This window comes from Dermacentor silvarum, chromosome 2, assembly GCF_013339745.2.
Source record: "Dermacentor silvarum isolate Dsil-2018 chromosome 2, BIME_Dsil_1.4, whole genome shotgun sequence".
NCBI lineage: Eukaryota > Metazoa > Arthropoda > Arachnida > Ixodida > Ixodidae > Dermacentor > Dermacentor silvarum.
In genome coordinates, this window is record NC_051155.1 from 104,496,034 (window position 1) to 104,518,306 (window position 22,273).

The 22,273-nt window shown below is 47.5% G+C and overlaps 1 protein-coding gene across 3 annotated transcripts in view; it reads right to left on the reverse strand.

Annotated features, from left to right (window-relative positions):
* The window catches only part of LOC119441663 (ATP-binding cassette sub-family B member 6-like), a 110,921-nt gene that overhangs the window by 7,757 nt on the left and 80,891 nt on the right, over window positions 1-22,273 (reverse strand). For all 3 annotated transcript variants that reach the window (XM_049661510.1, XM_049661509.1, XM_037706260.2), the window contains exons 17-19: window positions 10,037-10,110; window positions 5,795-6,008; window positions 3,681-3,775 (exon numbers count right to left, since the gene is read on the reverse strand). In XM_049661510.1, coding sequence (XP_049517467.1) covers window positions 3,681-3,775; window positions 5,795-6,008; window positions 10,037-10,110 — 383 coding nt within the window. The remainder of the gene's footprint in view (window positions 1-3,680; window positions 3,776-5,794; window positions 6,009-10,036; window positions 10,111-22,273) is intronic.

Sequence of the window (22,273 nt, forward strand, 5' to 3'; positions counted from 1 at the left end):
CAGGCCTCAGGAGGGTGGCTGCAGTGTTTTAAGACTAGGCATGGTCTCGTTTATAAAAGCGTTTGTGGCGAAGCGAAAAAAGCTGACAAGGCAGTTGTCAGCGGCTGGCTAGTGAAGCTGCCGTCACTCATCGCGGAGTATGAGCCTCGTGATGTTTTTAATGCTGATGAGGCAGGTCTGTTTTTTAACCTGCAACCCGAGAAGAGCCTCTGTTTAAAAGGCAAAGCATGCAAAGGAGGCAAAAAAAGCAAAGAGCGCACTACTGTTCTCTTATGCTGTAACGCCGGCGGATCGGAGAAACTTAAGCTCACAGTAGTTGGCAAGTTTCAAAAGCCCCGGTGCTTCAAGCACGCGAGTCATTTGCCGTGTGTATATTGCACAAACAAAGAGGCGTGGATGACGGTGGCGCTGTTCGAAGAGTTTCTGTCGTTCCTTGACAGGAGGATGGCTTGCATGAATCGGAAGATTGTTGTTTCTTGACCAGTGCGCCGCCCACCCGAGGCAAGTAATGCTTCAAAATGTCAAACTTGTCTTTTTACCCGCGAACACGACGATGCATCTGCAACCACTTGACGCTGGGATTATAAAGAACGTAAAGCACCATTTCAAGAGCCTTCTTGTGCACCACCTACTTGCTAAAATTGATCGAAAGGACGAACGCCACCTGCGAATAAGCCTCTTGGACGCCATCCATTTTATTGCTATGGCATGGGATCGGGTAACTCCGACTACCGTAGCGAACTGCTTCGGCAAATGCGGCTTCTTCCGGAGTCCAGAAGAGGTGCCCCCAGAGCCGGAAGATACCACTGAGGATTGGGAACGGCTTAATGTCGAGTGCACTGCTGATGACTTTTGCATGGCAGATGACAATCTCGCCACCTGTGGTGCGCGCACGGTAGAAGATATTGTCGAAGAGGCCATAGGCGAGGCTGCTGATTCTAGCGATGATAGCGACGACATAGACATGGGCAACGGCGAAGGACCACCACCGGCGGCTGAAACGCTACACGCGCTCGACGTTCTGAGGCGTGCTATGGCCGCGGATGAAATCAGCGACGACACGCGCACGCGTTTTTATGGATTTCAAAAAGTCTGCTAAGTGACCTGACGAAGAAAAAGAAGCAGAAGGACATCAGAGACTTTTTCTTCAAGAAATAAATGCTTTTTATGTACATGTACCTGAGTGAGTTCACCTCTGACTCTTTAATTTAGTTACAGTCGAATCTCGTTAATTCAAACACGCTTAATTCGAACTGACGCTGTGGTCCCATCCAACTTGCATGTATTCCAATGGACGAAAACACCCGGTAATTCGAATGCGAAAGCATTTGCGACGGTTAATTTGAACATACCGCGCAACGACAATGCTCTTAGCAGCGCGCCAAATCACGCGGAGGCGCCTCCAACCAGCATTGCTCCGACACCGCCATAGAGCAAAAGCTCAGGAGAGACCCCTCAATGCTGCGCGCGAAGGAACAGGAAAAAAAAAAAAAAAAAAAGAACCCGGGGCGGAAATTTCACCCTCTCTCAAATTGCAAGGTCACCGTTGCTGCATCACAGCCGGAACAAGCGTGTACATGCCGACTAGAGTGTTCTAGACAACCGTATTCTAGCACACACTAGTGCCGACGTCTCAGCCACGCGGATAAAATGGCAGTGAACCCTTCTCCTTTATGCTTCCTCTATTTTCTAATCACATGTTGACCTTGCACGCTGCGGATGCAGTGCAGAGGGAAGCAGCGGCGGAGGCGCAGTCCAGCCAACGAAATTGCCCACGCCGACAAACACTCGCTTCCTGATAACGGCCGAAAATGAAACTTCAGGGAGCGGGCTAAAATAAGCTGGCGGCGGCACGGCGGCGGGCACGCACGGAGTTAGTCGAAGGTGAGAGAGCTACGAGAGGAAGGGCGAGGGGAGCCACCGAAGCGGCGGAATTGACGCGGCCAAATCCGCTTCCCTGCCGCCCTCCTCCCTCACCTTCGACGGTCTCCGCGCGCACCCATGTGCCGGCGCCGCCCGCTCCCTGAAGCTTCGTTTTCTGCCGTTATTGAGAAGCAACCGTTAGCCAGCGTGGGCAGTTTCGTGGCCCACGCTTGCTATGCGCTTCCGCGCCGCGATATTTCACGACTCTCACCGTTCGTGTATCGTGCTACGGCGCACGAATACTTCAAAAATACGTCCTTATTTTAATTCGAAAAAATTTTCGGGCCCCTTCGAGTTTGAATTATCGAAATTCGACTGTAGTTTTAATTGTGTTTCGATGATACGAATTTCGGCTAATACGAATATTTTTCGTAACCCCGTGAGATTCGTATCATCGAGATTTCACTGTATTGGTTATAACAATGAGAGGCTGCTACACCGTCAACTTTTGTATGTTTTCAATGGTGAAATAATCCACTTACTGGAATGCTCCCATGCCGCATTATCAGTTATGATGATGAAGTCTGGCTACTGGGTGTCCGTGCCGAAAGGGAATGGAATGCGAAATCCTTGAATATAAAAAATAAAAAACTAAATTCGAGCCGCCGCACGCCACCTCATGCTGTTTTCCAGCTTTCTCTGCATCGCCAGCCTCGAGCGCCTCCCTCCTGTCGCCTTTCCACCTCTCCGAACAAAAATGGGCTGTGCCCATAGCTCTACGCCACATCACCTTCCGAAATTAGAATAGAACGCGCCAAATGATCCGACAGTGTTGATAGCACTGGGCACTGTTCCCAGATATCGTGCTGGCCCCTCATTCTGCACAGTTCTGACGACGGATTAGGTCGCTCATGCTCGTCTCTGTTGGTTGCGTCGAAGTTGTCCCGGGCCACGTAGTTTCTCAGCTTTATTTGACTCGCCGCCGAAATGGAAGATGGCTGATCCTCGGCAATGCATGACGGTACCGGTGAAAAGAAAACGCATTGCTATAGATTTGGAAACGAAGTGCTTCTAATCGATGAGGCGAACGTGCCTGCATTGGATAGCGACGGGACGGCAGCAATGATGCGGTAGGGCAGGCTGCCTCAACGTTATCCTCGCAGGAGGCCCTGCAGATGACTCGGTCTCTCCGGGGCTTCGTTCTCACAAGGGACCTTTGTGAGAGAAGGATGTCAGAAAGCTTCACGTAGAGCGAGCAAAGTTGACAGACATGGTGTTTTCTCGTGCAAGCCAGTGAGAAGTACGTGGCGAGGTGCTTGTGGCACTCTTGCCCCAACATTTCTTCTGGATTTATCAAGCCAAGAGGCTGTCGCAGGCAACCTTCTTGCATTTATTAAAAGACCCCTTTGAGGCCACCAAAGCGATGCCTTTGCGAAGCTCGCATGTCACTTGCCGCCCGTGACCCCACTTTGCAGTTGTCATAGCCGCGGCTTGTTACACGCGAACGGAGCGTGCAGGAAGCAGAGTTAAACAGTTAAACAAGTCAGCACAATCAGCAGCCAAATGGAGGAAGGTGGCCTCCCGGCCATTATAGTTTTCTCCCAACAGCTCTGCCATCCCCCTATTTTGATTTTTTTCATGCAACACGGTTATAACAATTATCAGTTATCACAATGAGATTTTCGTGGCACTTCAATATTGTTCTAAGTGGGTTCTCGACTGTATGTCTATCATCTGTATGAGATGAATAACCATCTCTGCAAAGAGAGATCACATTTGTCCATGTGGAGATGCACCACATGTGTAGGCACACGTACCTGTGGGCCACAATGAGTGTTGTCCTGTTTCTGCAGACCAGGTCTAGAGAGGCCTGAATGTTGCGCTCAGTCCGTGTGTCCAGCGCTGACGTGGCCTGTTGAAAAATAATTATACAATTAAATTAGTGGCTGTATGATTGGTTGTTACAAGGGGTGCAGAAATACCGAATAGCAGATTTAGAATCGAATATTGAATCGAATGAGGAAAGAGAAGCCGAATATAGAATCGAATATCAGAAAGGTTCTCACAAAATTCAATGGTTACAAATTTTTGGTAAGAATATACGCTCCTAAACATGCCCAGGAGTCTCCCAGCATTGCATAACAAGAATGTAACAAGCGATCAGTAACTTAGGTACATAGAAATCAAGATGTACTGTACGGTTTACTCTAATTAAAAGGAACGCCAAATTGGCATGCCAGCACTGATTACAGCTCAGTTCTAGTGAAGGTCTCGAAAATATTTTTAGAGCGCAGCTCTAAGGCGCCTGTTGCTGCGGCGAGCGTTGGAATCTTACTTCGTAGCCGAGCGAACGAGCACAGTGAAAGATGAGAGCGAATGTGGAGTGCAGTGGGCGATGAAAGACGGCGAGAGTGGATAGAGTGTGAGGAGGAAAGCGGGAGCGGAGGGTATGGCGAAAGCCTGAGAAGAAAAGCGCAGTGCCGTGCAGTAGAGACTATGGCAACGATGGCTACGAGATGGCGCCAGAGTAGCACACATCATTAAGGTGTCTCGATGCACTCGCTTGCCTCCACTCCGATCATGGAGGTACATGCATCGAGGAACTCTATGCGTCGTCTATTCACCAAAGCGCTGCATGAGCAGAGGTCTGTCTGCAGTGGCTGCTGTGAATCGCACCCACGCATCAGCCCCACACTTTGCTCCGTTTGGAATGTGCCGCACAAGACAGATTGTCCGCGCCAGCCAATATATCACGAATTCAAAACGCGTATAGAGCTGCGCTCAAATTTCGCATTATATGTATTGTAATTGCCGGTGAATCTTTTTTATCAATAGAATTTCTATTCAATAGAATCAAGTGCCTTTTTCCCTCTGAAACTAATGAATTAGTGACACTTTGTTGTACTGAATACCAATGAAGTTCTCAGTTTAATAGTGGACCTGTGTTTTGCAGGAATCTTATATTTATTGCATAGAAAGTTTTGCTTTCCAGTTCTCACCAGAATACAGAAGGGCTATTACAACATTACGGTAGGTGGTTTATCGGAAGGCCAATCTGCGCAAAAGATGAAAAGACCGCACATCACATGACTGATAAATGCTCCGCACGTAGCCGGTGCCGACAGTAAAGAGCAGGCATCACCCGTGCCATTTTATTGTCAGGTTCGGTGTGATTTGCCACCTGTCAAAGATTCTGAAATCTGCAGGGTTATGGCAAGTTCATGCCAAGCTCCCCTTTCTTGTTCATCTGCTGTCTGCGCCAATGGATGCAACTGTGTGATGACACTTTCGCGCCCACCATGTAAATAAAAAATTAGGCTTGTGATGAGTTGCTCGAAGCTAGTAAAAAAAAAAGAAAAAGAGGCCGAAGTGCGTCTATGAACGGAGACAGGAACGAGAGGCTGCTGTACCTTGTCACAAAATGGCAGCTTTGAACAACTTTGTTGCCATCCCATACCCTCACTTTAGTTTGTGAGGCGGTTTGTCAGCTGTGCGAGTGCTGTGCGGCTGCTGCGAATAGATCTGCCCCAATTCGCACCAAATTGTAACTTTAGTCGCCGCTGGACATTAAAATTAACAGAGAAAATTTTTTTTCGACAGCTCCAAGGGCATCGTTACCTTCCGAGAATAGGGCTGGGTGCTATCAAACTAAAGTTTTTCTCTCTCTCTCTGAGCAGAGCATAATTAGCTGCACGGTGAACTAGCCCTGGACATGATCTCTCTAGGGCTGGGTGCTTGCGCACTAAATGCTGGCGGCAAAAGTTTGCAAACGTAGATATTTGATGTTGCTGCATACAAGCTAGGGAAACATTTAAACATATTTTCTTTCCTTTTCACACCAAATAAATCAGGCAAGCTGAGAGAACCAGGAAGCACTAAGGTTCAAAAGCAGCCGCAGGTGAAACATGGTAGGCACTCTGTAGTTGGTTACCTCATCCAGCAGCATAATGGCTGGCCCCTTGAGGATGGACCTGGCAATGGCCACACGCTGCTTCTCTCCACCCGACAGCTTCAATCCCCTCTCACCGACAACCGTGTCGTAGCCCTTAGGGAAGCCCAGGATCTGCTCGTGAAGCTCAGCGGCACGAGCGGCATCTTCAACCTCCTCGTCAGTGGCGTCGACTCTCCCGTACCTGATGTTATACCTGGACGCAGAAAAAAACTAGCGTTCATCACAGATGAAAAATTCAGCCGGCAGAAATGATGACTGCATTTAAATTTCTTTCATTTGTGTGCATGGAACCTGGTATTGAATAAAAGTAGGGGGAATACCATCCATATGAAAAGCGAACAGTAGAATGTAAACAGAGCATGAAAGAAGCAAAATTAAAAGCTCTATAACCGAGCAAGCAAGTCAGCAATGCACTTGACAGCATACTCGTATGTCAACAATGGCACATATTGGTGAAATCATGCGAGGTTAATGATATTTAATAACAATGTTACCAAAAACCGTGCAGTTTGGTAGCTGCAAGCCGCAATATCAAAGAATAGGTAAATACAGTATAGACCACTTATAACGTAACAGCTTATGGTGCAGGACTGGATATAGTGCGGTCTTTTCAGACTCCCATTAATTTTCCCATAGCACTCCATGTAGACACGTATCGCTTATAGTGCAGTTGCGGGAAACGAAATACCGGTTACAGTGCAGCTGCCTGGGAGTACGGAAGTCAGCGGAGACGGCGAACGCTCCCCTCAAACGGCCGCCCCAAGGAGTGCTCGAGAAAAAAAGAGAGACGAAGTGGAGGAGAAGCGCACGTGGTGCGAAGGAACAGCCTGTAAGGCTGAAACCAGAATCTTGAGTGCGAGTCGTGAAATATCACGGTGCGCATAACGAGCGAGGGCCACGAAACTGCCAACGCCGGCCAACGCTCGCTTCACGATAACGGTAGTAAACGAAACTTCAGGTAGCTGGCGGCGCCGGCACATCACGGCGAAGGGCGCACGCGGAGACCGTGGAATGTGAGGGAGGAGGGCAGCAGGGACGCGGATTTCGCCTCGGCAACTCCGCCGCTTCGGTGGCTCCCCTCGCCCTCTCTCGTAGCTCCCTCACTTTCGACTGTCACCGTGCGCGCCCGCCGCCGCTCAGCCGGCCCGGCGCCAGCTCCCCGAAGTTTCGTTTTCTGCCGTTATCGGGAAGCGGGCGTTTGCCGACGTGGGCAGTTTCGTTGGCCGGCCTGGGACAGCGCCGCTGCTTCCCTCTGCGCCGTAGCCGCACCGTGCAAGGTCAACACGTGACTAGAAAGTAGAGGAAGCATAAAGGAGAAAGAAGGGTTCACTGCCATTTTCTACGTGTGGCTACGGTAGCGTGGCTGAGACGTCGGCGCGTACACGCATGTTCCGGCGTAACGCAGAATCGGCGCCCTGCCATTTGAGAAAGGGTGAAATTTCCGCCGGGTTTTTTCGTTCTTTTTTTGGGGGTTTTGTTCGCGCGCGACATTGAGGGGTCTCTCCGAAGCTTTTACTCTATGGTGGTGCCAGAGGAATGCCGGTCGGAGGCGCCGCCACGCGATTTGGTTCGAATTAACGAGATTCAACTGTAAATTGAATGCAAACGTTCTAGCCGCACTCCTCGACTGTCGCATACGCGTGGCGGCTCGGTGCACATGTTTTGCATATGTGCGGGCCTTGAAAATTGTTGCTTTGGTTATAGTGCGGTACCGCTTATAGTGCGGATATTCGCGACTCCGGCGACTTACGTTATAAGCGGTCTGCACTGTATGTAACTGTTGCCTGAATCCAAACTATCTGTGGTTGGAGGCCTTTGTCTGGATGATCTTAAATTGCATATGTCATTCAATAAGCCACCCAACCCCTGCATACATTTATGGCTTGCTCTACACAGCCTCAAGTTAAATGATATGATGACATTGCCTTTCAATGCCAATATAATTTAAGGACACGGTGCATAATATAGAAATTTCCGGCAAGAAAATGCGTTTTCAGTTTCTTGCAATTTCGGGCTACTCGGCTATTCACAAATGTGCCAGAAATATTTCAGCCACATCTACAGGGTAATAAAGTGCGAATTCGTATTTTCATATTGGGGTAGATGCCACCTCGAATAAGATAAAAGAACTTTGCCTGTTACCATTGTTCTAGTAGTGCTTTCGTAGTGTGAGAATAAAGCTTAGTATGAAACAGACATCATCTTTGTAAAGGTTGTTTTTCTCTCATTTTTATGAGCTTAAGCAGTGGTATCAAGGCTGCGATATGACGAGTGCAAAGGTTGAAAAATGAAATCAAAAGAAACACCTTTTGGGCAGTGGCTGCAAAGAAGGTGATATTCAAGGCCCTATTGGCGCGGACGGTGTCACTTGACTACAACTTACTGTTGCATGTGGCTTCGCCCCTTCAAACCAATTTCAAGTACTGTTTTTGATGCATGATGTACGCTAAGATCTCTTTGCTACTTCTAGTGTGCACAGTTACATCTGTGGAAATGGCCCCGAAGTTCAGCATGTTCTACAGCTTTGGAAAGTGGCATTCTTTCACAAAGCCGAGGCGTACAGCCTGCGGTGGGCGACTAACCGCTAATGTAGGTGACTCATGCTCCGGCCTTTCCAAGCGGCATCTTCTTCCCTGATGATGGCTGCGCATGTTTGGCAAGCTATGGTGTTTTGACAGCCGAAGCCTTGGCAGTCTTGGAATGGTGTCCCAAAATGGATTCAGAGGGAGAGCTTGAGAAGTTTGTCACTGTTTGTGGCAGGCATACAGCATGCCACTAGAAGAGCTTCGAAGAGTGACCATCCATGGTAACAGTGAATGCAACAGAGTACAAAAGTGGTTAAAGGAAGCAAAAGATCAAAGCCATTCTCCCCGAAGAATGCACATTACGTGATGGTGTCTCCAAGCATGCTCCAGGGGAGTTACAGTGACCATACGTATGAGAATAAAATGGCACACTTTTCAACTTTTGAAGACATTTTAACAGCGAAGCTGTTTAAGCCAGCTGTAATGTGTACTTGGATCAAGGAATTACCAAGAAAGAAAAGAAAAGAAACTTTCTTGCCGAGGCGGGATTCGAACCCGCGTACCCCCGGTCCGAAAGCAAGCGTTGTAACCACTAGGCTATACAACCGCACTTGCAGAACATGTATTTATGCGAACCATATGATTGCGTTCGAGCATAGTCGTCTTCGTCCACAGCTGGCGCGTTCGTACACTCGTGTTCTGCGAGGTGAAGAGGTTTTGCGCACTATGAGAGCGAGAGAGAGCGAGACGCATTCACGGAGCGGATCTCCTGGAACGAGGTGTCGGCATTGCAACGCAGTGTCGGTATTTCAAGCTGCGCTATGCAACGCACAGTGACGGCCGTAAGTCCGAGACTTGCGAAAAGAAATTATCATCACCATGAGTAATAATATGAAAAGTTTGCGTGCACTTCCGGAAAATGCTGGGCTACGATCGCCCAGCTTCGCTATTTCAAGTGTTGCGCGGCCGAGTGCAATTAAATACTCTGGGGTTTTACGTGCCAAAACCACGATCTGATTATGAGGCACACCGTAGTGGGGGACTCCAGAAATTTGGACCACCTGGGGTTCTTTAACGTGCACCTAATCTAAGTACACGGGTGTTTTCGTATTTCGTCCCCATTGAAATACGGCGGCCGTGGCCGGGATTCGATCCTGCGACCTCGTGCTCAGCAGCCCAACACCATAGTCACTGAGCAACCACGGCGGGTCGGCGAAGTGCAAGGTTAATCATTTTTTTTTAATTAGTTTGTGTTCTTTGGCCAGAAAACTCAATAGGGAAAGGGTTAGAGACGTGTTCAGAGCGAGGCTTTCAACAGATCTGAATTATTTACTTAATTTAATTATTTCAATATACTGCAGGCCCAAGCAGATAAAAAGTAGTAAATTTTTCGCTTCTGCTTTTATATAGAATTTTCTTTTAATTTTTTTTTTGCGCTGTAATGGGCAGTGGTCTTTAGGAAACTGAAAGCAGGAACGCATTTCTGCAGTAAATGCTGGAAAGATTTGATCTGTGCACACTTATACACCAAATTTTTCTGAACAACATTGTTTACAAAGAAGGGGTAAAGGTGGCGGATTGTTCTCACTTATACATTAGAAAACACAAGATGTATTTACATTTTTTTTTTTCAGTGTAAAAGCACTTCATTTTGTAGCACTACAACCTCCTGTCTATTACATCAAACTGGGCTCACCTGATGTCATTGTTGAACAGTACAGTGTCCTGAGGAACCACACCTATCACCTGGCGCAAGGACTTCTGCTTCACCTGTGAGTGGGAGTGTGAGCTTTATTTTACACTTGGATAAACACTAGCACAGACGTACACCATTACCGACTCATTTTAAAATGCACACAGACATTCCACGTTTGTATGCAGGTACCACTTTGAAGAAGCGAAACCAAGAACACCCCCTATACTGTTGGCACCAAACCATACCAGTACTCCATAAGCTACCTAGCATCCTGTATTTTTGTGTACGTGTAGCCCGTTCGAAATATTCCAGAAATTTAGGTTCAAAGTGGGAGTGCAGATAATGTGTCAGTTTTACCTTGTGCTGCTTCACAGCAATACACACTGCAATGCCGCAAAGGCACGTCTCAGGGTAAAATCCAAGTACTAATTATAAAAACATACCATGTCTGAAAAGGCAGCAGCCCATGACAAGCACACTCTCAAAAGCAAGATTGCTTCTAGAGCCTTGCTTTGTAATGAAGTTTGTGCGGCGTTGCTTTTACAAAGACCTGAACGTCATCACACACTGTTACAGTAAACCCTCGTTCACTCAAACTCTGATATCTCAAAATATCGGTTAGGTTGAAATTTTTTCCTGGCTCGTGTGTGCTTTTCCCCCATGTGTTTTTCACCTCTTATCTCGAAATGCTTTTGTACCATACTTGGGATATCTCGGCTGCAAAGATTTCAGGAAAATGTCACTACTCGGAGGTCGTCATACTTTGTGCGCAGCCGTGAGATCACCAAAAAGTGATGAGAGCGCAAGTATTTAGTCAATTCCACTTCATTCTGTGTTATTTTTGTCATCCACCATTCACGACCAAATGCGATCTTATTCATAATGCGGGTGGAGTGTTGCTCTTACCCCTGACGAAGCGCAATAAGCGCGAGAAGATACATGCGACCTCCATAACATGCATACTCACATGTGCGAAGAGCTTCGTCAGTTTACTTATACACTGCACTCTGCATTTTTATATTTGTGGATATAAGCGCTACGTCATATGCAGTTGCACTATCTTCATGGTTAATCAGTGCTGAATGTGTGGATAAGTTTTTGGAATCTTTGTAACAAGTTAAGGGCCGCCAATTGATGGGGATGCCTTTTACAATGCTGCTTATCTCCACCCGCATTATCGATGGGATAAGCCAGCTGAGAATGATGGATGAAAGAGTGGCATATGATCGAGTGGAAGGCATGGCTACGAAATTCTAGCCCTGGGGAGGTATTCCCAGTCGATTACTCTTTTGGGATATGAGCAATGTGCCGATATTTTAAGTGACTATACTTTGTACAGGTCGGCGCCTACGTGCAACAGCGTTTGTTTGGCTCTGTGCAAGGATTGCTGTTGCCAGTAGACCCCTGACGTGTCGGGTGCTGAGTCGCACAATATCTCAAAAAATAGATCTACCGAATTAAAATACAACTCGTGGTAAATTAAGCTATTGTGAGAAATTTAGTGGTTACTGGCGCCTATTTCGAAAGGCTATATGTGGTCTATGCATGGCCAGGAGCTTATATTTTCGTTAATTCATTTATCTTGAACCTCCGCCTTCTTCCGAATTTTGCGCTATTCGATATTCACTTGAAAAAAAAAATTTAGTATTAGACTTTCCAAAAAGTAATGATCAGGTCTCTATGTTCAACTTGACCACAATACAGCTGTTATGCAGTGAAGCATATCTGCTGCGAAGTGAAGCATACCATTAGTGGAAAAGGGCACTGTAACTGGGTCAAGTATGCATTCCTTATACATCATGTGCATGCACGCGCAGTCTCCAGTAACAGTACAAACATCGAGACATCTGATAAATGTAACCAATACATCTAATCAGAATAAAAGCATTGGTATGGCACTATCTTTTGTTTATGCTTCCTCTAGTCATTGCAATAGTCTACATTTTTAATTTGTGCATTGTTTAAAGTTTTGTACTCATTAACTTCCTAGATGCACAAAGGCGGTTGCGTCATGCTTTGCTATTCATTAACCTCTTTGTATCGTTGACATTTAGTTAATGAGTTGTACTGCACTAAATTTTGGTCACAATTTTCCACAGAGCAAGTAATTAATTCCAACATGCAGTAGTTCCTATGCCTACAAGTTCCAGCATACAAGCCACTCCTTTGCAGAACAGATATTTAATATTCGATTTGAGAATATTCGCCCCAAATCACACTATTGGCTTCGCATTTGCCTTGAACTCAAAATCCACTGTTCGTGCATGCCGAGTACTTGTGTATCTGTACCAGATGTAGCCATGGGAGATGCTACATAATTCTTGACACACAAGCCCGCCCGGAGAAGCTCTTGCTGATGGGAGGTCAAAACAATGTACCAATATTACAGGAATGTGCTCTTGGACAAATTTTTCCATAGCTGCTTCAATGCGGAGAGTTGAGAGACCGCAAGAGAAATGCAGGCACTGCTTCTTAACTATGGGTACAGCTACTAGACTGCATACACAAATAAAACTTTTTTCATTAGCAACCCAATCCTACCTAGCCTTACTGCTACATGATGACAGCAAATTTTTCACTCTCATGAAATCACGACACTGTTGACTTTCAAACCAGCCTTTTGTGACCAACTTTAGCATCGAACTAAAATACAGTCTGGACTGCTTATAATATATTTGCCAAAGTAACAAATATTCGCACTAGCATAAGTGGTACCATACTAAAACCCCCAAAAATTCTGGGGTTTTATGTGCCAAAACCACAATCTGATTATGAGGCACGCCGTAGTGGGGGACTCCGGAAAATTTCGACCACCTGGGGTTCTTTAACGTGCACCTAAATCTAAGTACACGGGTGTTTTCGCATTTCGCCCTCATTGAAATGTGGCCGCCGTGGCCGGGATTTGATCCCGCGACCTCGTGCTTAGCAGCCCAACACCATAGCCACTAAGCAACCACGGCGGGTCACACTAAAACTAAATCAAACTTTTTCAAAGGCTGCGCATGTGCAAAGCATGTAGACCAAATGTATCTAACAATCGAGGAATGCAACCCAGATAACATTTATGATTACGAATGATAAAAGGTTAACGTCGGTATTCACATGAAACACACAAAGCTACACAGAAAAAAAAGTGCTAAAGAGAAAAATAGGTAGCGGACCGACTTTTCAGACCTGCTCGATCATCTGGTCCATGGCACCGTGGTATCACCTGCTCCGTAGAAACAAAGTAGAATGACAACCGAAATTTTGACGCTAAGCGGCGTCTTGCTCTATTTTTAATACTGATCTGTGTGCGTAATGTTGACAACATGATGACCGTGAACGAAGCTGCTGCCATTCGAGTGTCGTCCGTGCGACCTGCGCCCTCACTTGGTTTGTCGAGGTGGTTCCTCCGCTTTACAAATGCCAAATAGCTGCCGTGAAGCATTTTATTGACTCATTACTAAACTGCCGTGAAGCATTTCATTGACTCAGCCCTAAACTGCAATTTTGGTTGCCAATGAGGCGGTGCTGGTTGGACTTAGACGGCAGGGGCATAGGATGGCATGCCATCATGGGAGTTTGCCCTTGACATGTTCGTTCCATAGACGATTGCATGAAGATTGTGTGAACAATCTCACACACACACACATGCTGAACAGAGGGTAGCGTAGGCAATCTACCGGCAACTACTGCAAATGCCTACCGTAAAATACCGATCAAACCGCTACCACCCGTGCAAGCGTCCCCCCTCCCATAATCTGAGAATTTCGAGTTATCGTGTAGTACCGAACAAGTGCCCCCCCACCCTCCCCAATTCTCTGGCGACTCGTCCCAGAACTTTCGGAACTGAAACCATGCCAGAAACCGTGCTTCTGGCTACGTTCTTGTCTAATCCAAAATCCAATCCAAGAACGGGCCATCTACACTGACGCTGGCAACCTTGACACTGGCGACGCTCGCCATTTTATCATTGTTGTTTTACAGTGCCAAACGTGGCTGTGACATCGCGAAATGCATTCGTACACAGTGAAAAAAAAAAATTGCAGTCGTGGAATGGCATCACCACAATGGAAAGAATGTGCACGCGACAGCTCGCCACTTCAGTCTAGATAGAAAGAGGATCCCCGTGAGTGGGAGAAGTATGAGACTTTGCTGCAGCAGAACTTTAGCAAGGCCAAGCTTCGGCGAAAGTTGAGCAATGGAGCGCCGGTGTTCAGCGAAGAAGTGGATGACGCTCTTTTTGAATTTCTCGAGCGAGAAAGAAGCGCAGGGCACGCTGTAAGTAACAGACTTCTTTCTGAAGAAGCTGTTAAAATAGCGCAAAGCTTGCAGTTGGGAAATTTTCTCGTGTCCAGTTAATACATCAAGAGATGGAAACAGCGGTTCGGCATTACAATGCACCATGCCACGAACGAAAGCCAGAAAGCACCCGAAGATTTTACGGAGGCAGCAAAGGCTTTTCGATCTGCCGTGAACGCTCTACGGATACGCCACGAGTACACCTTCTTCAACATTTCAAACATGGACCAGACGATGGTCAAAATGGACTCTCCGGCAAACAGGACGAACAACGTGGTTGGCGAGAGCACGGTGCGAATAGCGAACACTGGTTGCGCCCAGAGGGGCTTTATGGTTTCATTGGCTCAACCGCAATGAGCCAAGTGGAAAGCGGACACAGAAGACTGTCACAATGGAACACAAGGCTATCGCATCAGGTGCAAATAAGTTGTGTGTTGCACATATCTAAGATTTTTCTGTTATTTTATTCAAATTTCATCGCATGCGTGGCTGTGAAGCGGGTCCGCAGACCGCAAAGCCATCTTCTTATTTCCATGTTTACAACTGTGCACCCCAGTGGGCATATATTGCAGTAAATGGCAATAATGGATATAACAATGTAATGGATATAACGAAGTAATTTCGGCTCGCCCTTCAACTTCGTTATAACGAGGTTTAACTGTATTTCAATAAATCAAAACATAGAGCAAAATTCTGGTAACAATTTTTCTGTGGTGCTAGAACTATAAAAAAATACAAAATTAATTTTACTGTTGAAATTAGTTTTTTCTGGCCTGCCCAATTATTCGGACATTTTTGCGACTCCATCCAAGTTCAAAAGATCTGTTGGCAAACTGTATTTGCTTCCTGCACACAAACTGAAGAGCTAAAGAGTGACAATGCACACTCGTTCAGTGCGGAGAGCGCGCCATTGACAAGTGGCCAGAGAAAGGGCTTTGCTGTTAGATAAACCCCATGCGTCCGCAGAACACGTACAGTCATAGACAAATGAAACCAAAGCACGAAATTATAAAGCAGAACACCTTTTGCCAGTACTGATTTGAGAGCGCGATTTCACACCGCTACTTATACGGTTGCCAAAGATGGTATAAGCCCCACAAGAGGCGTAGAAACCATAATCATGATAATATTACATATATCGCTGAAATAAACAAAAGAACGCACCCTAGCTAGACCTAGCTTGTTCTTATTTCAATTGCCCATGACTGTACATACAGCACACTGCCACTGTGGTTTTAAAATTTGTTTTATTGCGATAGCTATTACAGTGGAATCTCGATGATATGAATCTCACGGGGTCACGAAAAATATTCGTATTAGCCGAAATTCGTATCATCGAAATGCAATTAAAACTAGCCATATTAAGGGGGGGCACGGGGATCAGATCGCGAAAATCGCGAGAAAAATCTATTTTTGAAAACCACGCGTTTCGGTATCTGCAACGCCTAATCTACGCTGTATCAAAATGGTTTGGCTGAAAACGCACTAAAAGTGCCCGAAAAAGATTAATTCGCAGTGCGCAGGGTGAGAAAACCAGGGTTCGTACACAATATTTGGCTGGAAATTCAAGGACATTTCAAGGATTTCAAGGATGCAAAAAGGCAGAATTCAAGGAGTGTTAGCGTAATTTTATTTCCTCACATGACTTAGGAAAGGAGCCCTACTTTCGCATTAATTTCTCTTTCAAGAGCTGTTATCTCCACTTCTTTTTCTTTGGCTGTTCGACGGAAACTGTTTGCCTTGACAAGATAAGTCAGGTCGTTTTTTTGCTTCGGCGTCTTCCGAAAAGCGATCCGCTGACTCCTGCAAGCAGTTCAGTTTTTTGGAGCTTTGTCTTCTTCTCTTGCATGCTCTGTAGCTCTAGCTCAAGTGCTTTTCTCTTCAAGGTTACCTGTTGAGCTACAGCTTGCTTCTTCTGTTCGTCCATGTATAGCGCATACCTATGCCTGGCTTGGCGCACTGATGACTTCAGTTCTTTCGACAGTGGAACGTTAAGCAGCCCACCGTGGGTTTTCACGGCCTCGCAGATGACTCGTGAGATATACGAGAGCTCTGCCATATTTTCGACCGCGATCTGCTTGTTTACACTGAAACCTCTTTCTACTGAAGCCTGCCCATGGCTAAGCAAGAGAAGGACCTTCAGTACTTCCCATAACATCGAGAACGCCGGGTCATGCTTCAAAAGGCGCACGAAGAGAACGTCAAGGCGTTCATGGTCTCTTTCATAATTTTGCAGTTCATGCTGCTTTTCTTGGCAGAACTGAATGTACTGTGCACACACAATATCTCTCTTGTGCTCAGAAAGAAGCTTACTGTCAATTAAGCAGTTAAGAACAACTTTCAGCTTCCCAAGGCACATTTCTGTCTTCGCCATCTCTCTGGGGTCGAAACATGACAACCCTCGAACCAGAGGGTACCTAAGAGGACTTCTCTCCATGATTTTCAGGATCATGTTCACAATGAACTTACGACAGTCGCTACCTAATTTAAAAAACACACTTGGTACTCGCTTTTCCGCTTTTTAAGATCTTCTCAGCCACACGTCCAACGTCCACCTTCTCAAGTGACGTGTAATTGGCAGTATCATGAACATCAATTCGCAGCAGTTTCGTGATGCTTGTGGCTTCTGTCAATACCGAGCGCTTCACGAACCTTGCAAGGAGGCTCCTCAAGACAGTTTCAAGCTCTTTTGCTAAAAAAAATGTCTTTGGAGAATCACTCTGAAAAACAGTCAAAAAAGGCTGCACAACCATTGCAACGTTTAGGGAAAAGTTCTCTTTCGCAAGTGCAAGCTGGTCCTTTAGAAAAGCACTGACGTACTCATACGCTCTACATTTCGGCAAGGGTAGCCTATGGTCGCTCACTGCTTCGGTGTAGTGCCTCAAATGCTCCCACATAGCCAGGGCTCTCTCCAGTACGGGCATGTTCTCGACCCAACGGTAGGGTACGAAAGGAAGTGGAAACAGCTTGCTCCCTGTTTCTTCAACAAAATCTTCACGGCGGGCCGGTGCATCATGGAAGAGTGAGAATAAGCTCGACAGAAAGGTGTCAACTGGCCAGCTTGTCGCATGCATTCCTGCTTTGTAAGCATTATGCACTGTGTGCGAGCCACATGAACCAATATCCAAGCACTGAACTTGAAAGCCATTCTTCATGTGCTGCTGCAACTTGTTGAAAAGACTCCAGTTGACATTCGGGCCGTCCATCGAGAGCTGCACAATCTTGCTCAGGGGAAAGGACGCGAGTGTTTCCATCAACTTCTGCATAAGGTCGTCCGCTGTGCTGTGACCCATGAATGTCGAAGTCAGATATCTGGTTGTCATCTCACAGTTATTCCACAATCTGACGTGAACATCAAGTTGTTTTCTTTGCAGGTATTCATTCAAGGTTTCGTCAAAAAGCACAACAAAATTGTCAGACTTCTCCATCATTTGTTGTACTTGCGAAGTGAAAAATGGGCGCAGACCGTGGCACGCGACGTACGCGCACTTTTTCTCAGAGCAAGTGAAGCTTCTCGCGACCTCGCTATCCGGAAACATCTTTTGGAATAGCTGCGAAATGGATCCACTGGAGCTGTAGGAGTAGTGTGAGGACACAACTTTCATCGTCCACAAAATCTCGGCTTCGATCACGGAATCATGCTTTCCGCAGTCTTCGTCAAGTGTCGCAGCCCGAGAGGAAGTTGCCGTGCTTTCACGCTGACAAGCAGCCTCGAACGACAGATTTGCCGCTTGCATGAAACTTGCGACGGATGAGCAGCCCTCACCTGCTGCAGCTTTGGATCGGTGCTTCGCGCCTTTCTGGTGGCTCTTCAAGGCAGATTCCCCCATCGTTGCAATGTCGACCGTCTTCTGACATAATGCGCACATTGCTCGATAAGGATCGCTTGGTTCCGGTCTCACCCAGTGACGATAGTCCGTATGTTGCAGCCACGCAGGCTGAAATTTGCACTTCCCGCCTGGCATCTTGTCAAAGTAAACACACAACGCAAACGCGAACTTCACTGAAATGGCGTGCACGAGGCCGACGAACGGCCCGACTATAGTACCTAAAAGACACTTACTAGTGTGCCGAGAGCGGGTGTCGCGGTAGCACCGAGTGTGATGCCTGCCGCCGCCGACCGCTTGGTGCGCTGCACTTCGAGACTGTGCCGGACCACGCTGAGACATGGGCGGACTTCAGGCAAGACACGACGCGAGTCTCCCCATTTGCCCGGCGATCTGCCTCTTATGTTCTTGTCCCAATCCGCAACACGTTCGGGGTCTGCGGATGCGCTGGGTAGTGAGATGAGCCGTTTCTTTCCGCGTCTCTGGGAAATCGCGGTTTCGCGACCTGTTCAAAGTTTCTTTAGACAGACAAGTGCACACATAGATGCAAAAAACCCACTCACAAGAAGAAAAGACAGCAACGAAAGCGGCAGCAAGGCGAGAAATGAACTACGCATTGCAATCGACGCGTAGCATCAACGCATCGCAAACGAACGCGAGTCGGAACACCGCAGGATTTAGCATGGTGCCGACAGGCATCGCCGTCTGGTGGCCCGCGGCGGCAGGCATCACTGCCCGCGCCGCCGTCCCGCGTTGGAGACGCTCGGTGGACGGCACACTAGAGTATATTCTAGGCACTATACGCAAGCCGCGCGAGCGATATCTTTCGCATTGGATTGGATTGGATTTCCAATGCATATTAGTTGCCAGACGACGTAGGGGCTGCGAGATTTAAAAACGAAACTTCCTGATGTTGCCCTTTAGTCAACACAGCTTGTTTTCCTGGGCATTCGTAAGTGAAAGGGCCTTAAATATCAGCATGACTGGCGGAGGTACATCGTTAATTTCCTCTAGCGGAACAAATTCCACGGGATTTTCAAGGATTACAAGGAGCTCACGGGTATTCAAGTAGTTTCAAGGGCCCTTGAACTTATACTGTCAATATCAAGGATATTCAAGGATTTCAAGGGGCTGTGCGGACGCTGGAAAACAGCGTTAAATCGCGTAAAATCCCTGCAGTTCACGGAGACAATCTCGTATTTCCCGCCACCAAGCGCCACCATCTTGGTATCGTTCGAAAGCTCAAAGTTTCGCCGTTCTGCTTCTGAATTTGTCCGCAGTCGCCATCTTGTAACAAAGGCACAAACACAAAAGAAGCGCGAGTCTGCGATAGGTAGTCACACGGGCCCTCCGATGAAAGTGGCCTCCGATCGGCTGCCGTGCTAAAAGGCGTCTCTCCATTGGTTGCTGCTGTGACAGGGGCAAGATGGCAACCGCAGTGGTCTGCTCAGTAAACCACGCCGGCGTCTTCACTTGACATGCAGAATTCGGATTACTGAGAGCTCCCAGGTTAGTGATGGATCGTCGCTCGTTGGAGAAGAAATTTTCCACGAAGCACGCCTTCGGAATACGGAAGTGCAAGCCTCCTACGCCAAGGAAAATACGGCAATTAGCGGGAGAAGCGGAGGAGCACCCGACTGAACAGGCCGCGCTACCTTGCACCGTGGATTACGTGCCGCGCTATCTTGCACCATGTGACTCCGGCAGCGAAACCGACAATCGGCCTGTGCCATCGGCACCGATAACGCAGTCGACGGAAGACGTGCCAACGGAGGCTCCCTCGCCTCGGCGTACGGCCGCGCGAATCAGCCGAGATCGTATCTCAGTAGACATAGCACGCTGCGACTAGGCAAAATGGCGCAAACACAAAGAACGCTACCCAAAGCACAGCAGCCACAGCAGCCACCAGTAGCTGTACCCTGTGTCCGGCTGATGGCACGCGGAAAAGGAGGAAAAGCACAAAAGCAATAAAAGCGTCACCGCTTCAAACTCTTCGCGCCCAGTCGCGGCCTCTGTGCTGTCCGGCGCCGCGTCCGCACCTCCGCACCAAAAGAGAAAGGGAGAAAGCACGTGACTGCGCGCTGTTCTCTTTCGCGACCGTCGGTAGGGCGGCGTTTATTCGTATCAACCGACGAGGGTCGAAAATCGATTCGTAACAACCGTTCTCTAGCACGTTGCAAAGTAATGGGGCCTGGCCGGGACCACAGAAAAATTCCTATCATCTGGAAATTCGTATTAGCCGTGATCGTATCATCGAGATTCCACTGTACATGGACACTCCAAAGCGGATTTCTGCCGTTGGTGTCGCCGTGAGGTTCCATATGACGTCAACAGCAATGAAATCGTCGCCACGCTCCGGACGCTGTATGTGCGAGTGAAAGGGCGCGAGGGACGCCCGCTTTCCCGGGGAGCGAGCGCACGTCGGAGAGCAAACGCGCCGTCTGCGCCGTGCTGCCTGAAGGGCTGCGTCTCTTTCCTCTGTTACAATCACCATATATAGAGAGCAAACGCGACTTCTTCTGTGGCGCGAAATGCTGTGAGGGGACAAGAGGGAGGGAGGGGAGGCGACATTTAGCTGCGGCACCAAATGCGTATTAATATAAAAACGTTGCGAGGCGAGAAGGTAGGTAAGATTTCCGACGCTGCTCGATGAGTGTCCCATTCTGATCTTGTCGAAAACCTCTGAGCCGCCCCCAGAGGCACCGGCAACAGTCACCAATGCCACGCACGTTCGGTGCAAACGCGGATAAAACGCCGACAGCGTCGACAACAGTTCTGCACATTCCTGGTGCTGCTGCATGTCCAAGTTTATACAGCTGATAAAACTACTATCCTTACTCCGTATAGCTCTAACTAATTTGCTATCGCAATTGATGCTTCGCCTTTTGGGTGAAACTGCAACAATATTTTTTTCATTTCCTCGTCTGTTGGCTTCGCGTCCCTTCGTCCGCATTGTGCTTGTCCCTCTCCCTTATGCCTGCAAACCCTATTGAGAAACGTGCTCACTACCTCGCTTGTCTGCAAGATTTTCCAGCAGCCGCGTTATAATCGGTGCATATTTCCATTTTGCAAAGGGCGCAGACCCGCAAAAGCTACGGCGCCTTTTCCCAATGCTTGTGCACATGTGTGAGTTGTGTGAGAAAAACCTGAGGACTGCGCCTAGGTACTATGGAGGAGAACACACTTTGCTCCGTTCATCCCTACACGATGGCATTGTGCACTACTTGAGAACCAGCGCTTAACCTCCGTTAAGACGGGATAACAGCGGCCGATACAGAGTCCATAATGGTAAATTGTGGCGTCTCTTTCTTCTTCTGGTGCGGCCCTGGTAAACCACGTGAGATGGTGTGAAGATAGGCTAGAAGGAAGAAGAATGGACGGCAGATGGATTCACAGTTGTGTCGCTTGCAACCGCTGAAATAATGTTGCAAAGTTCTTAACTGTGCTTAGTAGCCCACAGAAGCATGCAAAAGAACAACTTTGGAGTAACAACGTGTCATCATTAATCGGTCTGCGGCTGCTAAAGCAGCATCTACCTAAGCCCCAACGCCGGGCTTCGCGCCGGGTCGTTCTGCTCTCCTTGGAAGGAACCCTCCGTGTCAGGCCTGGTGGTGAAGCATAGATAAAGAGCTACTGCAGAAGTGAAAGGGGGGAAATGATATAATAATGCAGATTTAAAAGGCAAAAAGGAAAAAAGAAAGAAAAAAATCCGTTGTCAAGCTTCCGAATTACGGACCTCCCAATCCCGAGTGTGGTGTTGTGTCCGCTATTCCACGAAAAACGAACAGATGGAGAGCTTATTGCAGAGGTTTCATCCACGGTCGCATAGTGCAGCTCTGCTAGGGATAAAAGGGGCCTAAGTGTGTCCTCCTCCGTAGTACCTAGGCAAAACACCCACATTTTTTTCTCAATACTCACACATGCGCACAAGGGCCCGGAAAACACGGCGTATCTCTTGCGCGTCTGCGCCCTTGACAAAACGAAAACATGCATAACCAGTATTTCATCTCGCGCTGCTGCACTGTAAGCTGCATACATAAAGTACATTGAGTTCTATCGGTGTAAAAAAGGAGTCAGAAAAGACCACATTATATCTTGTCCTGCACTATAAGCAGTTAGGTTATAA